Consider the following 14,758-nt stretch of genomic DNA (forward strand, 5'->3'; position numbering starts at 1 on the left):
TTACTAAAACAGAGCTCCCTTGCACCCTGCAGTCAATATTAGATCTTATGCACCCTATGGATTTTCAAAAGCAATATCCTGCTCCCAAAAGCAGCCATTTCTCTTTATCAAAGGCCTCTGAGCTATTTGAATGGAGGTAATTAAGCACTTTCATCTCAGCCTCTTTTCCAATAAAGCCCATCTCCATTGTCACTGGCAAAGGCTGCAAGCTACGGCGATTAAAATCTACTGCGTAACCAAAGAGCGATTAACAGCGTTGAATCACTGGGGTTATTTCATTTTTATAGACACTCTTAGCACTGTACAAGAGGACTTCGACCTCCATTTATTCCTGTTTGTACATCCGGGTCAGTCCAGTAGGAGTAGTTAGCCAGATTTTCTTCACACTAAGCTTTTGTTATGGAAGCACAATTGAGGACAACGCTAAACAGGCTCAGCGCTCAAACATTTTCTCACTGGCAGGCCTTCACACTGAACACAAGAGCATTGGAAAAAGAATCTGCTCAGTCGACTCTTTCTCTGGCTCCTTTGACCCTATGGTGGAAGATGGATTGTAATAATAATTGCCGGCCATCTGGGCACTGGACTGTGAAAGAACATCTCCTTGGAGTGCAGCCACTAGAGTCTTTCCTCAGGCATACGCTATGGTCATGCCAGCTCTCAGGCAAGGACAATTGTACAATGCATGGGTAGCTAGCAGTCAAGTACTACCCCTCTGTTCCCCTCAGGAAGCAAAGCTGACGGATACAACAACAGATGTGGCTATCAGACATCTGTTATGATAGTGTAACTTAAACATGAGATGAGTATCATCATGGAGCTGATGGCTTTTTGATAACATAACATGTATTGTGGCGGCATTACATTCTGGCCTACAAAGGCTACTGCCAGAGGAGAAACTAATGATTCTTGTTTGATGGATTTCTGCCTGAATGAGCTTTGAGTCTAGGTGGAAAATATAAAGTTTAGGAAGAAGCTTTTGGTTTTTGATTCTGAGCATTTTTTCCCTAACATTTGCACTGTTGATGCTTTAGATAGCGGTACATTTTTCTTCGGTTAAACTACACCGTAGACAAACTGGAAGTATCTGGATGTTATGTCAAGATTATCTATCAATCTTTCAACAAACAGGGAAAAATACTTTCCAGATAATTTATTAGATTATAATTTACCAGAGACGACATCACATTTGAGAGTTTAGTTCAGAGTCAAAATTGTTGCCAATTAATTTTCTGTCACTCATCTAATCGATTAATCCACTAATCATTTACAAAATAAGGTCTGCATTTGGCCAGTTACTGGTCATAAGACAAATGGGCAAAAATAAATAAATATGTATCACAAATAGCCATCTAACAGTGTTTCAAAGCATTTTAGGGTGGATGTTCTCTATTAACAAGATGGGTATACCATAACAAACAGCAGGAATCTTTTTCTTTTTCAGGAGTTTCTAGAGCTAATAAGATTTAATCTTCAACCTCAACAGGGATTGTGTGCTTAATCCACTACAAATGAAAGTAATGTAAGCTTATTTCAAACAGGCAAACATCTTTATTCCACAGAGCTTTGCTAGAGAGCAGAAAACAAGCGGCAATAACAATAATTAAAGACCTATTTCACGTTCTGTTTCATAGGTGTTCCGAAAGCAAACGCTGCACTGCAGAGATGGCGATCATAGGAGACCGACTGAATGGCATTTGCAGAGCTCACCAGATCAAACCTGTGCAATTTAAGTGCTGAAGGTTTTTTTTTTTTTTTTAAGGACTGGGGAAATCACTGCACTGCAGCAGAGAGGCAAGATAGAAAACAGGAAAACCACTCTGGTCAAATAAGTGGCAGATGATTGTGCAAATAGAAATTATAATAGAAGGTAGAGGAGACAAAACTAAACAGAACAGAAAGCTTTTTCAGAGGTCTGAGTACAATCCAAAGGCTGCACAGCGGGACGTGAAGATGCTCCGTCATGTATCAGAAAAGGATACAAATGCCCCAGAAATGAAGAGGGCTTTGAAGACATGGCGAGGAAACGTCAACAATATATATCCCATGTAGCTGAAGATGAATATCTCCCCCAGGAAGTTGAAGACTTCAAAGAGCTGCAAATTATAAAAGGGATTGAGAGGATCAGGAGGGAGAAGGTCATCAGAGATGGGTAGGGGTTAAGGGAGGAGGGTGTGCGCATGCATGTGTGTGTTTGTGTGTTTTTCGTGGGGAGGTGAAAGTGAAGGATTTGGATCATATCTGAAATGGGTAAACAGGCTTAGATTTGCACAAACACGACAAATCCAGTGTTTCTGTTATTTTCCAATCCTTTGAGGTAGCAACTGCAAACATCTAACAGCTCAAGGCCATAATATGGATGCATTTAGCACAAGACAGGTTTTTGTCATAATTTCCTTGTAGAAGATTTGTATTTGAAACATGCTGTTTGTGGACACATGTGTAAGGAATAAAAGTGAGGATTTCCACCCTTAAAAAGACAGTTTGTTCTTTTCTCATAATAGTTCGTGGTGGAGGAGCATTACAACTGATTAACTCCAGTTCCAGGCCATATCAGAGAGTCTGGATGTCATTTACTGTGGATGAAAATAGAATTTGCACCATTTTAATAAGTTCTTTCTGCATAAAAAATCAAATGCTAATTAAGATCTGTATGTTGTATTTGGATAAAATTGGAGCAGATGTTATGATCTCATTAATGATTTATTAATTTCTGTTTTTTATCAGTTAAACCAGCTTTGGTTTTAAGCTATCTAATTGAATATGAGTACCTTTTCCCTTAAGAGCCTCATATCACAAGGACAAGAGACGCAACAGAGAAAAATATTTCTCCTGCTAGCTATTCAACTAGTGTCTGCGTACATTCAATCATTTTGTCTTTTCTTTTGAGCTGCATGTATAAATCATAAAAATATAGATAAAGGCATTCTGCCAAGTAAACATACTACACCATACACTTATATTCACTACTGCATAGCCAATCCACTTTATAGGCAAAAGCTTCAACTGTGCTGCATAGCCTTTTAAAAAGCTTTTCTGTGATAAACAGTTAGCTGCACTGTGGCACCAATAATGAATAATAAATGCATAGATGAGTATATGTGTGTACTTCTGATTTATTTTCTCCTCTATGAAGCTCGCCGGTACAGTATGACAGTGTGTCGGCCTCCATTTGTGTTCAGCCTTTTAAGCAGATAGCTGGAGACTGGCCTCCCACACAGACACCCACCGGACAACCAGAGCACTAATGGCAATTAATGATTGCTTGCGCACACACACAAGACACAAACACTGACATCAAAAGGCAATGTGAACAAAGTGAGTGGACTGAAAAATGCTGTTTGAAAACAACAGTGAAATAGGCATCAATCATCTTCTATAAACCCACCTGCTTGGTCCTGATCCTGCCCTCAGTGGATAAATTGTGAATTGTGTACCTTGCCTGGCTCAAGCCGCAAAACAGCACCGCCACAATACCTAAAAGATGAAGAAACATGATTGTGAAATCAACGAAAATTCAAAAATAGCCAACGGTAACCAATAAAATGTTAAATATCCATACAAATAGCTGTCAGTCAATGGTTGGTGGACTAAAATCACAGATGAGTATTCTGTAGACAGCAGGGTGTTAAATGTGCTGTATCTGATTAGAACAAAGTATGCAGAAATTGCTTATATATGCACATATTATGTAATCAGGCTGTGAGAATGTGTGTGTGTGTGTGTGCTGGTTAACATTCAGAGCCTTGGGGCTTCTTATGTTGACAATATGCTGTAGGAGGTTCTTCTATCATATGAAAATGTTGTAAGAAAGGTTTCTTTGTCAGGCGTGGTTCAGCCCAGAATTTGCAAAATCAAAGCAACTGAGTTCACAAGCCATGAGATAAACTGGCTTTCATTGTAGTTAAAAAAACACCACTTTCAAATGAAATGTGAAAAAAAAAGCAAAACAATGACTGTAAGCATTGTCCTAAAGTTCCAATAATCTGGTGGAATCCTCCTGTGTGCAGCTACTTCTGTATTTCAGTGGAAAGTATGTGACAATAGATCAGACCAGCCCAACCCTGTATCCACCCATTGTCCTGGTTCCAGTAAAGTCCAGCTGTACAAACTTAATCAAAATGTTGCTGTCCAACCCATTTCAAGCATCCTCATGTTTCTGGTCAAATACTTCCATTTCTAGCCTTGAGATATGGAGTCCTGGGAATACTAAATGCTGAAGAATTACATCATCACAGCAGATCATGCCAGATGTGGGGGGAGGCAGAAATTAACAAAAGGGGGAAAAAAAGACAAGCAAAGCACATGAAAGAAAGAAATGCAGATGAAGAAAGGCAGCTCCACAGAGAGAGGAAACAGGGTGGAGGGAGTGATTAGGGCCCCTGCTGGTAAAGAGGAGGTTGGCTGGACCAGAGAGCTGGAATTTGAAACGCATAGCATGAAAGGTGGGTTGTTGCCTCACAGGTCATGCTTGCATTGTTGCAGAAATTCTACCTCACAGTTTTTACTCCTTGTACTTTGAGAAAGAATCACAGAAGATGAAAAAATGTGAAATTACTGTGATGGCTTGCAATGGTTGGTAGACAGAGCTGGCAGTAAGACAGTAAATACGGCAGCAGAGGAAAAGACAGAACGTGTGATTCAGGCTGCTAAGTGAAGCCAGTCCATTACTCTCTCTTCATCATCCACCTTCACACTAGGATGTTGACCTGTACCTGCACTATGGTCGCTCCCTGTTCACAATGTCCTTTTCAGAACTGTTCAACAAAGTCTTAACGGACCATGCCAGTATGGCAGATCTCATTTTGGTTCCATTTGGTTTAGGGCAACAACATCCTCCTTGGTTTGCATAATAGTGACAGAGGCAACACATCATCTGCCATCCACATGAAGACTCTTCCACACAGGGCATTTGGCAACAGATGAGATGCATCCCATAATGAGCAGTTGTGAGGGGCAAAAGATTAATGATAGCGGGGCTCCCTGCAAGGCTGAGGGTCATTAGGCACACCCTCTCTAAACTCTAGCAATTAACAGAGACAGAGAGAGCTTCAATTACCAGAGGACAAAAAGGAGGACTCCTATTGCACATTGGGTCCCCGTGTATGAGGTGCTGCTTCACCCCAATTTGACCATTCAAGGCCTCTGGAGAGAGTAGCACTCTGCAGATGACTTTTTTAGGGTCATATTTGTTACCAACAATATCGATGCTCATTTTTAGAATACTGTGACAAACTATTATCCCTGGTAATATAATACACAAAAGTTGTATCTGTACTAAAAATACCCAAGGCTCTGCATCAGATGGTAATGAAAATGATTGCCCTGTGGTTTTGCTGTGGTGTGCCCACCACACTGGGCAGCATTCAGAGTGGTGTACTTTATAGACAGGTCATATGGGTCCAATATACAGAGGTCAAGCTATTTCATTAAAAGCGTCTTCTCCTCCTCCACAGGCCACAGGGAGTACAGCTAAGTAAGAGAGAGAGCTCCACAACATCAACTGAATGACTGGAATGCCTCTGACACAATCAGGGCAGGAGGAACAACAACACTAATGCGTGCATATGTACACTACATTCATATTTCAGAGCTACATTACGACTGCTCGATGGAGACAATTATTCAGCTATTGCGCAAAATAACACTAACACACTAACTGACACTACGAATCAGTTAAGTTGAAAAACTAACAATATAACAAAAACACAAACTCCCTTTAGTGGTGGATAAAGTAATGAAGGGCAAGATCTTCACACTTCTTGACTTTCCAAAAGACTTGTTAAAACAGCTAGCTATCTGTTTCGCCATCTCAAAAATATAGGTGTGAACATGCCCAGACAGAGAGCAGATGTTGTTCTGCTTGAAATGGAGTGGGTGTGTGTACTTCTCTGTAGACTGAGGAGATGGAGTACTTCCCCGTTTTTTGCATTATTGAAGTTCTATAATAGCAAGGACTCTCAGAGGTTAAAGTATGTGTGTATATGTATGCGAAACAAAGTACAGGACGTGTGGGTTAAACGAGAAGAAAACTGAATCTGTTCTTGAGCCAACTGTGCAGATGGTCAAGTCCAGACAACTGAGAATGTGCACATATCATTCCTGGATTTCTAGCGTGCGAATGGCCGCAGAGAGGCTATGAAGCAGCAGAGCTTGCCAATCACAGAGCTGCTCGTGTCACTGATATTGTGGAGGAAGAAGCGAGTCGGTGCGTGCAGTTGAGAAGGGACGCCTGAGGGGGGGAAAAGGGCAGCGGTTCACTAACAGGATTTGTATTCTGCCTGACCTCCTCGCCACCCAGAACACTGACACGGCCACACACACAAATGACATTCAATGAATGCATACAGCGCTCACCTGAAAGTCCACTGGCTTCAGCTGAGAGGAAACTGCTCCAGGACAGCAGGAAGAAGACCGACGTTTCCAGCAGTGGTTTCTCACACAGTCGAGTGAATTTAGTGATGTGAAAAGAGAGTTAAAGACATACAAGAAGATATTGATACAGTATCTAATACTTTGAATCAATGCAATGCATGGATGGAATTGCAACGGCAATAAATGCCTTGTGACTGCTGCATGTGCCAGAAAACATGCCCTCTCCAGTGCGACAATATTCAGACAGAGAAACACTGCAGTATCTCCAAACAAAAAAAACTGGGGAAGGTGCTCACTAATCCAGGAGATGTGCCATAAAGAGTAACTCACTGGTACTTAATGAGATCCTTTCTGAGAGTTCTCCAACTGTCATGCCCTCTGGCAAAGCTTCCTTGTAAACCATCAGTCTTTACACAATGTTCCGGAAAGAACAACAAAGAAAATGAAAATGAGCATGTTTAGGTAAATATTACAATTTCAGAACTGCTAATTGTTCACACTTTGCTGCTCTTTATTCCCTTAGAAGGTTTTTGGGGTCTTTCTTTATCTCATCCTTCTTAAATACCCTGCTGTTTACAATAATGAAAACACCTTCCCAATTCTGATTGTGTTTGTAATTAACACGGACAGGTGCAGCAAGTAATTAAAAGATAACTGAGGAACCGCATGTCGAACTGAATCTTTTTTAAGAAACTACTGTTTGAAGAGAAGGCACAAAAGAGCAGGCTGTTGCTATGGTTAGCATCAGCAAAATCTAATAAATGCTCACTTTGTGCTTTGCTCTCACCCAGAGATTAGTCACTGTAAATAAGAGCTGAGCTCTGCCCCCCACCGCTCGTGACACATACTCATTTTTCATCCTAAAGTCTAATTACTAGAAGATCAGAGAGAAATGCTGGACAACAGCGCAAGTCGAAACTTCATCAGAGGCCATCGCCTTGATTGACGACCTCTCTGCAGCCATTAATGTCACAGGAGCACTTTAGACTAAGCCACATTGCTTTTGTCTATAAAGGTGGTACAGTAGGGGTTTGTTAGAGAGGCAATTACCAAGTTGAGGAAGTGGATAGATTGCAGCGGATGCTGAGGTGATAATTGAGTTTGGGGTGCAGAGGCAGAGATGGGAGGGGATGAAAAGGATATGAGGGCTGTTATGACTGTGAATATGAAACCCAAGAGGAAGGAACCAGCAAACACTCCAAGAAAATAACCAACAGAGAGGAGGAAGGCAGGGAGGTTGAAGGTGTGTCCTACACCCATCTGGCTATAGGTGGTGATGGCACTGGAAGACAAATTGACACGGCATACTGAAAAAAGGATCACACACATGAAAAAGTGACAAAGTGTTTGAACAAAGAAGAGGCCAATAGCACAATTATGACACAGGTAAATATTAGTGTTACAGATGCTGAAACATTCCGGCAACAACATTGTTTATGGCTCTGAAACAAGTGCAGTCATCAGAAATATGGCCGACTAGGTTCTCAGTATAAACCAGTCAGGCAGTGAACATAAATTCACAGACTTATTATGCTGAGCAAAGTCTTTAAGTGCAATTTATTGGAGTCATTCCTAAGAATACACAGCCTTCTTTAGGAGTTAAATCTTTACCTGAAAAACAATTCATTCTGAATTATTTGCCTTAGAGAGGTCCCCTAGTAGTTAGTGGGAAACAAGGGAAACACATTTGTTGTTCACAAAGAGAGGAGCATCATGCTATTCACTCTGCTATAAATATTTACTTTGTGGGGGGAAGGGAGACTTCCACATGGAAGTCATTGAGTGCAAAAGAGGCCTCACAAGGAGGAGAGAGGGAGGGATGATATGAGCAAGAGGGAGGAGAAGAGAGAGAGAGGGAGCCTGAGGTGAAGCAAGCAGAGACAGGCACCCATGCGAGTGGCTGATGAAGCTGGCTGTCTTTGTGGAATGACAGCATTTCGTTACCCATCACAGACCCTCCCATGTATTCCCTTTGGACTTTGGGTGTTTTGAGTGAATGTCAAACCACTGAGTCAGCAAAGGCAATGTGAAAGTGGAGCTTGGTGTTTTCTTCATCCTTGATTTAATGGGACACAGCTTCTGATAGGCAGGATAAAACTCAAAGAAAGTTGCTTTATGCTCCAACTAACATGAAAAGAGTTTGTTCATATTAAACTATTGACAAATGAACCAGTAATGTATCTCCACTTTTCATGCTGTCAGGTTGAAATGAGCAAGCACACAGCACAACATGCCTTAATCTCCATAGCAAAGGGGGAAGAATCAATCAAGCTGTCGCTAATGAGCTCAGCAAGCTCAAAAAGGAAAATCTATTATCCCATCCGCGAAAATAAAGACTCCAGTTGTGTTGGCACATTACGTTTGGCCTCTAGTCACTTGGTCAGTGTGACCTCCTGGAGACTGTATCTTCAGGCGTCTAGAGCAGTTAACTCCCAGTCAAAAATCTCAAGATGTCAACCCAGGACCTGGTTGAATGGTGGCTGGGTCAGGGCCGCTGGAGCAGGAGGTTTAGTGCCTGGGAGAAGGCACATCAGCGTAAGGTTGAGCTGCTCTGGGAGCTTGTTAAAATTCCAGTGCCAGGACCCCGCGTGGCTCACTAATAAGGGCCGGCTTTGTGTGTGGGGCCAGGGCAACCGGCAGGGTAGCGAGCCAGTCAAGTGACAGGAGATGGCATGAGGGCCGGTCACGCCACTCCAGGAACAAACACAGCACTATCTGACTGTCTGCGAAGAGGTGTAAGCTCCCTCCTCTGAGCTTCAATGTACAGAGAGATAGCAGCCGCGATGAGAACACAACAATCTGCGCAATTGTCTTTTTTTCTCTCCGTCTGCCTGCAAGTCTGAGCCCATTTGTGCAGTCAGAGAAAAATGTCAGAATGTATGCAGGTACTGTATATGTTATGTGTTTGTGAGAGTACAAAATGCAAATATGGATACATATCTTATCCCTGTCATCTCCCTTCCACCTCCATCTGCCTTCCTGGCCACCGATGTGGACCTGTGTGAGTTCCATTCCCTCTCTAACTCCCCCTCTCTTCTCTGCATCTTTCCATCTGTTAAGCACAACTACTTGAACAGCTTTGTTCACATTGCGTAAATAGAGCAGACAATGACTGCAATGTGTGTGAGCAGGACAAACATGCATCTTTGAGTGCAAAGCCGGAGAGAGGGGAAAAAGTAGAGGGAAAAGAATGAAGCAATTGAAATGCACGAATAAGGCATGACTGCATCATGGCTACTTCACTGAGCTTCCGCGGATTTTATGCCGTATTTTGTCTGAATTTGACAGTAGCCATGTAAGCTGACTTCGTTAGCTGGCAGTGTGTCTCTACTCTGGCAGCGAGTCTCTCCACTGAGTACCTTAATGAGATGCTGACAATGCCAGAGGCAACTCGCTTACGCAGTCCACTGCATAGCATCTGAGGCGCTCATGCTGTTTTGCCAATCACACCCTTTCCTTAAAGCTGGCAGCATCCATGTAGCCTCCCTCCCCCCCACACATCCACCGCCATAATGCCAACTGGAAAAGACTGTGCTCCCACACAATTAACCCTTGAAATATAGTGCATTCTGAGGCCAGGGGCAGATGCAGAGCGAGATACTCACTGTGTCAGGACGATGGCCACAGCGTCATTCAGGACACTCTCACCAAACAGCAGAGTGTGCAGATCCAGGTCCACACGCAGGTCTGACAGCAAGCCAAGGACTGATACTTAAAAACAAAAAGAAGAGTTACTGCTAGGGATAACTGCAAGGAGCACAATAATTTAAAAATGAATATAACAACTCCTCTGCTAATCACGCTGCAAAAGTGGTGTAGAGTATCACTTCGGCTGCTACAAACAGGAGAAACCATGAGATTTAATGTTGCAGTGTAACAATGAAAGCTGACAGAGGATGTCAGCACACTGAGAGCACTGGAAAGAGGATTTTGACACTTGGAATAGCCAGAGTAACTAAACCATGCAAATACTTATTCAGTCCCAGCTAAAGAAATACACTATTCTTTACATATTTATATGCAAAGAATATGGAACAAAAAGAAATGTCATCACTGTCCTTTTTCAGTGAACACTACTCTAAAAAGTGGTGTTAAAATGGTGTGAGTGGCATGCAAGTACACAAGAAAAGGAAATATTATATAAAAATAAATAGTTAACTTACATAAAATATAACTGAATGTACTTTGTACTGTGTACTTTAAAAAAAGCATAAATCAAATTAGCAAATAACTTTTCTAACACTATGTTTTACACACAAAGACTTGAATAAACAACTTTAATTGTCTCAGCATTAACAGCAAAGTTTCACACTAAATAGCATCTCAGCTCCAAAGTCTAAGTGGATCAACACATGCTAAAGTGGAAAGAAGTCTTAGTCTGAGTGTGTGATTGTGTGTGTTACAGGGCACCTTTCCTGTGTTTGAAAATCATTGTCATCCCACCCGTAGTCGCAAGATAGCTTGCGGCGTTTGCTACAGTTTTCGCTATAGAGAGATATAACGAGTAGGATTCTGGGACTCTCGAGAAGATGCTTGTGGGAAAAAGTGGAGATTAGAGCTAAGATGCTGCAGCTGATTAAAACATCCAAAAGGAGCCTATTACAGTCTAATGTGAGGGAACTACAGGCAGAGAGCTCCATGCTTTAAATAATGCAGGGTTCACTCACTGCTCAGCAACACAAAAAAAATTCTCCTTAAATATTTCAGTTTCTGGCATAGGTGCCTCTTGCATAATGACTTTCAGTGGACATGGAAGTTTACACAGACAGGGCTGCCAGTTGTAAGTCTTATGTGTATTTACGTGGACATTTAAATGGTATTGTTTATGGTTTACAGCATGTCTAACACAGAGCAGAGGCACAGTGACAACTTGAAAAGTTTATGTAAAAATACACAAGTTTAAATAGTTTTTCATGGATACTGAAGTTCAGGGGTAAAAAAATGTATTTAGCATTTTATCTGTCTCTTGTTCCTTACTTGCTTAGTCCTTCATAATTACATTTCATTTGCCTTGAATATTTGATTAGTAGGAAAAAGCTCATAGCACAGACAGAGGCGGAGAATTCAGTTTATGAAAATTTTGCTTGCATTCTTTGAGACCATAAATGAGATCTGAAATAATTTACTTTAAATATTAATTTGGATTTTTTTTTTTTTTTTTGTATCAATTGTTGCCTGTGGTTGTGACGCCTGCCTAATCTTCATACTGTAATTCAAATGCTCCTTTTGATTAGCAGTTTGAGATCAGAAGTCAAGAGAGGATACACATATACTGCATAAATAAAATCATCTGCACTATTTCTTCATCTTAATGAAGATGCCTTGTTTGACTTGCATGCCACGTCATATGCATAAAAGTAATTTCTCAGATCATTTATTGCAAAATTCATATCTGTGGTGAAAAATACAAACAACTTATTGCTCACTTATTTATACGTCTGAATCTCAGAACACACTGCATCTGCTGAGAGGAATATGAGCTGAACTCAGTGAGTTCACCGACAGTAAACATCAAGCGGAAGATGCCGAGCATATGAATGAGTGCATGCACGCTCTGCACCTCAAGACGGCTAAGTGTTGACACTGAGTGACAGGGAGAATACTGACATTGACGAGATGGTGACGTGCCTGTCGGCTCCTTGCTGTGTGACACATCAAGTATCTCCTTCTGCATGAGATCAACTGTAGCACTGTTGGTTTTTTGTTTACTGACTATATTGCTCTACGGGTTTAATCTCATTAGTAGATACAGACAGACAGACAGATAGATAGATAGATAGATAAAATGTACTGACACAAATTCTTATTGTAACCACTACAAGAGAAACCAGCAAAACAAAATTATCATAGAATAAAAACAGCGTAAGATATGAAGAAAGACAACAAAAGTGCACATTCACACATACACACACTTACAAAGGATATAAAAAAATGGACAGAAAAACAGAAACTCGGTGCAGCGCTACCCTGAAGGCCAGACAGTATTATATTCAAAACAATAACAGCTTCCAGGAGATTAATATTCTACCTGTTAACACTAAGATGTGAAAAGAATCCTATAAATTAGTTTCAGGGAAAATTTGTGATATGAATAATGAGTAAACTCTGATAGTACCCTTTTGGTCCTGTAGTGAATACCAGGCCAGTGAGGGCATCACGGCGAGGATATGACTAGATTAAGAATAAGAGCAGTGGCAAGAGAGCTGCCTCAGGACTTGTTTTGACAGATCTGGCTCTTTGGTCTTTGACAGGTTTAAAGCTCTTCCTGGTTGGGGAAAATCCTTTATCTGGAGAGGGGTGAGGTAGGCCCTGGAGTCAGGATCGTTCCATCTCCCTGCTCCCATAATTCCTGGCTGATGACAGCATGTCGCGCACCACTCACATTGCAAGAAGAAGAGGAAAAGAAAAAAAAAAAAAAAAATAGCACCCACCACACACACAAGGGTGCGGGTTGGCTGTGTTGTCATGGCAACCCCGTCCTACAGCTGTCAAGTGTTCATCAGTTTCCACAGCAACACCATAAGGTGGAGAGAGTAGACAATTATTTCAGACATAATACAGTTGAGAGGGTCGAATGGCGGCCTTATTAGGTCAAATTACCCTGCTGCAGAGGTTTAGCAGAGGCAAAGCTCATGGCCATTTCAGTCAGAGAGCATGGGATTTGCTCACTGATTTCAGCAAATTAGGCAGATATAATACTGAAAGTGATGCATCAGGAGAGAGATAACGGTCAACAGAGAATTACTATAATCTCTGCAGCTCAGCGCAGTTTTTTTTAGGCATTGACATGTGCACAAACATGCGTCAAAAGGTCACAGTTTGAGCGCAAGATGAAATAAAGTAAAACACTTTTAATTAGTAGTTTTCCAGTTTGTTTTTGTTTACTTAGAATCTGGCAGTAGTTCCTTGATATGTCATGATAAGGTCCCTTCAAAACGTCAATTAATTTATGATATTTTTGAAGGAAAAAAGCAAAGCAAATCTGCCTTTTTGATCAGAGCCTTACAGATATGGAAGATATCAGAGACTTTAATACTGTACATGCTGATATTTCTCTAGTTAGTAATAGACCAGAATCCATGACTGAGATTGTGTGACACTAAAGAGTACATGGAAAGGTTGGCCAGATACTGACAGGTGAGGTGTTAGGCCTCTACAGACAGACATTATACACTTCTGGCAACCAGAGTGTGTTTTTTTTAGCAAGTATCAAAAATGTCTGACACCATCTAAGCAGTATGTAAAGTAGGTAAAAATGTTTGAAATGGCAAAATAGCTAAAGTTCATAGTGAGGTCGAAGAATCTCTAAATTAGGCTTCCTGTCTCTGTTGAAATCTCAACAGAGACATCACATCATGTTTCCTGTCCATGTTTAAGCTTATTGTGTTTTACTGATTAAATTGTATGCGCTTGGTAAATCATAAATAAGTCATTGTGGCCTGTCTGTGTTTTCATTTAGTTTCTGTAAATATTTCATATCCTCTGTTTTGTGATACTGGTCCTTAGCTGCGTGTATAATGTTCTAATACTGCTGGTAATTTCAGTCATGTGCATGTATACCTCTCAGTCTAACCGTGTTTTCAATATTCACTTTAAATCTTACTGCTGACATCTGGCTCGGCACTGCAGATGTAAACAAGTCATTTCCAACTCTGGCATCATTTCTAACTCTGACATACAGTACTAAGAGGAATATCAGTGCAGTCCCCACCACAAGCGAACTACTGAAAAAGAAAGTAAATAAATAAAATAAATAAAAACTCAAAAGATGAAAGAAAAACTGCAGAGCCCCCCCCCCCCCCCCCCCCCCCCCCCCAAAAAAAATCTTTCCTTTGAGAAGTTAAGTGAGGGTTTCACCGACCTTTTGCAACCATTCCTGAGGTGAGAGGATGCAGCGCAGCAGGCATTCCACTTTGTGACCTGAACCATGTGTCTTATTCTGAGTCTGAGAAGGGCAGGTTTCATGGCCACAGAGCTCTGTGGAGCTTGTGTAAAACTTACAATTTATAAATGAACAGATGAACACCGTAAGGAACAAATAACTACATACGAGAGACATGTGTGCATCATAAAAATACTTTAAATGGATGCCTCTGCTGCCAACAAAGAGATTAAGAAAAATCCACTTCTGCTCAGATAATCTCAAACACTACAAGAGGGATGTAAATGTGAATATGTTGCATAAAACTTTATCTTCCTTTAGATCTGCTGATGCTATTATTAGAAAGATTTCCAGTCATTTTCTCTACTTAATCCTTTGAATAGTCACCATGTCCTGCAGTCTAACCCCTGCCCATATATGGTAAAAAGACTCAAACTGATATTAATTTAGAGTCTCAAAACCACCAGACCGGCATGTCTTTGGAATATAAGAGGAAACCAG

General features: G+C 41.1%; 1 protein-coding gene across 2 annotated transcripts in view; it reads right to left on the minus strand.

Moving 5' to 3' along the window:
* The window catches only part of LOC121887829 (sodium/hydrogen exchanger 9-like), a 57,958-nt gene that overhangs the window by 32,461 nt on the left and 10,739 nt on the right, over nt 1-14,758 (minus strand). For both annotated transcript variants that reach the window (XR_006093070.1, XM_042398872.1), the window contains exons 6-10: nt 9,981-10,086; nt 7,519-7,657; nt 6,358-6,463; nt 3,389-3,477; nt 1,983-2,096 (exon numbers count right to left, since the gene is read on the minus strand). Coding sequence is in view for 1 of the 2 variants with exons in the window: in XM_042398872.1 (XP_042254806.1) it covers nt 1,983-2,096; nt 3,389-3,477; nt 6,358-6,463; nt 7,519-7,657; nt 9,981-10,086 (554 nt within the window). In the remaining variant the exon portion in view is untranslated. The remainder of the gene's footprint in view (nt 1-1,982; nt 2,097-3,388; nt 3,478-6,357; nt 6,464-7,518; nt 7,658-9,980; nt 10,087-14,758) is intronic.

This window comes from Thunnus maccoyii, chromosome 21 (genome assembly GCF_910596095.1).
Source record: "Thunnus maccoyii chromosome 21, fThuMac1.1, whole genome shotgun sequence".
Taxonomy (NCBI): domain Eukaryota; kingdom Metazoa; phylum Chordata; class Actinopteri; order Scombriformes; family Scombridae; genus Thunnus; species Thunnus maccoyii.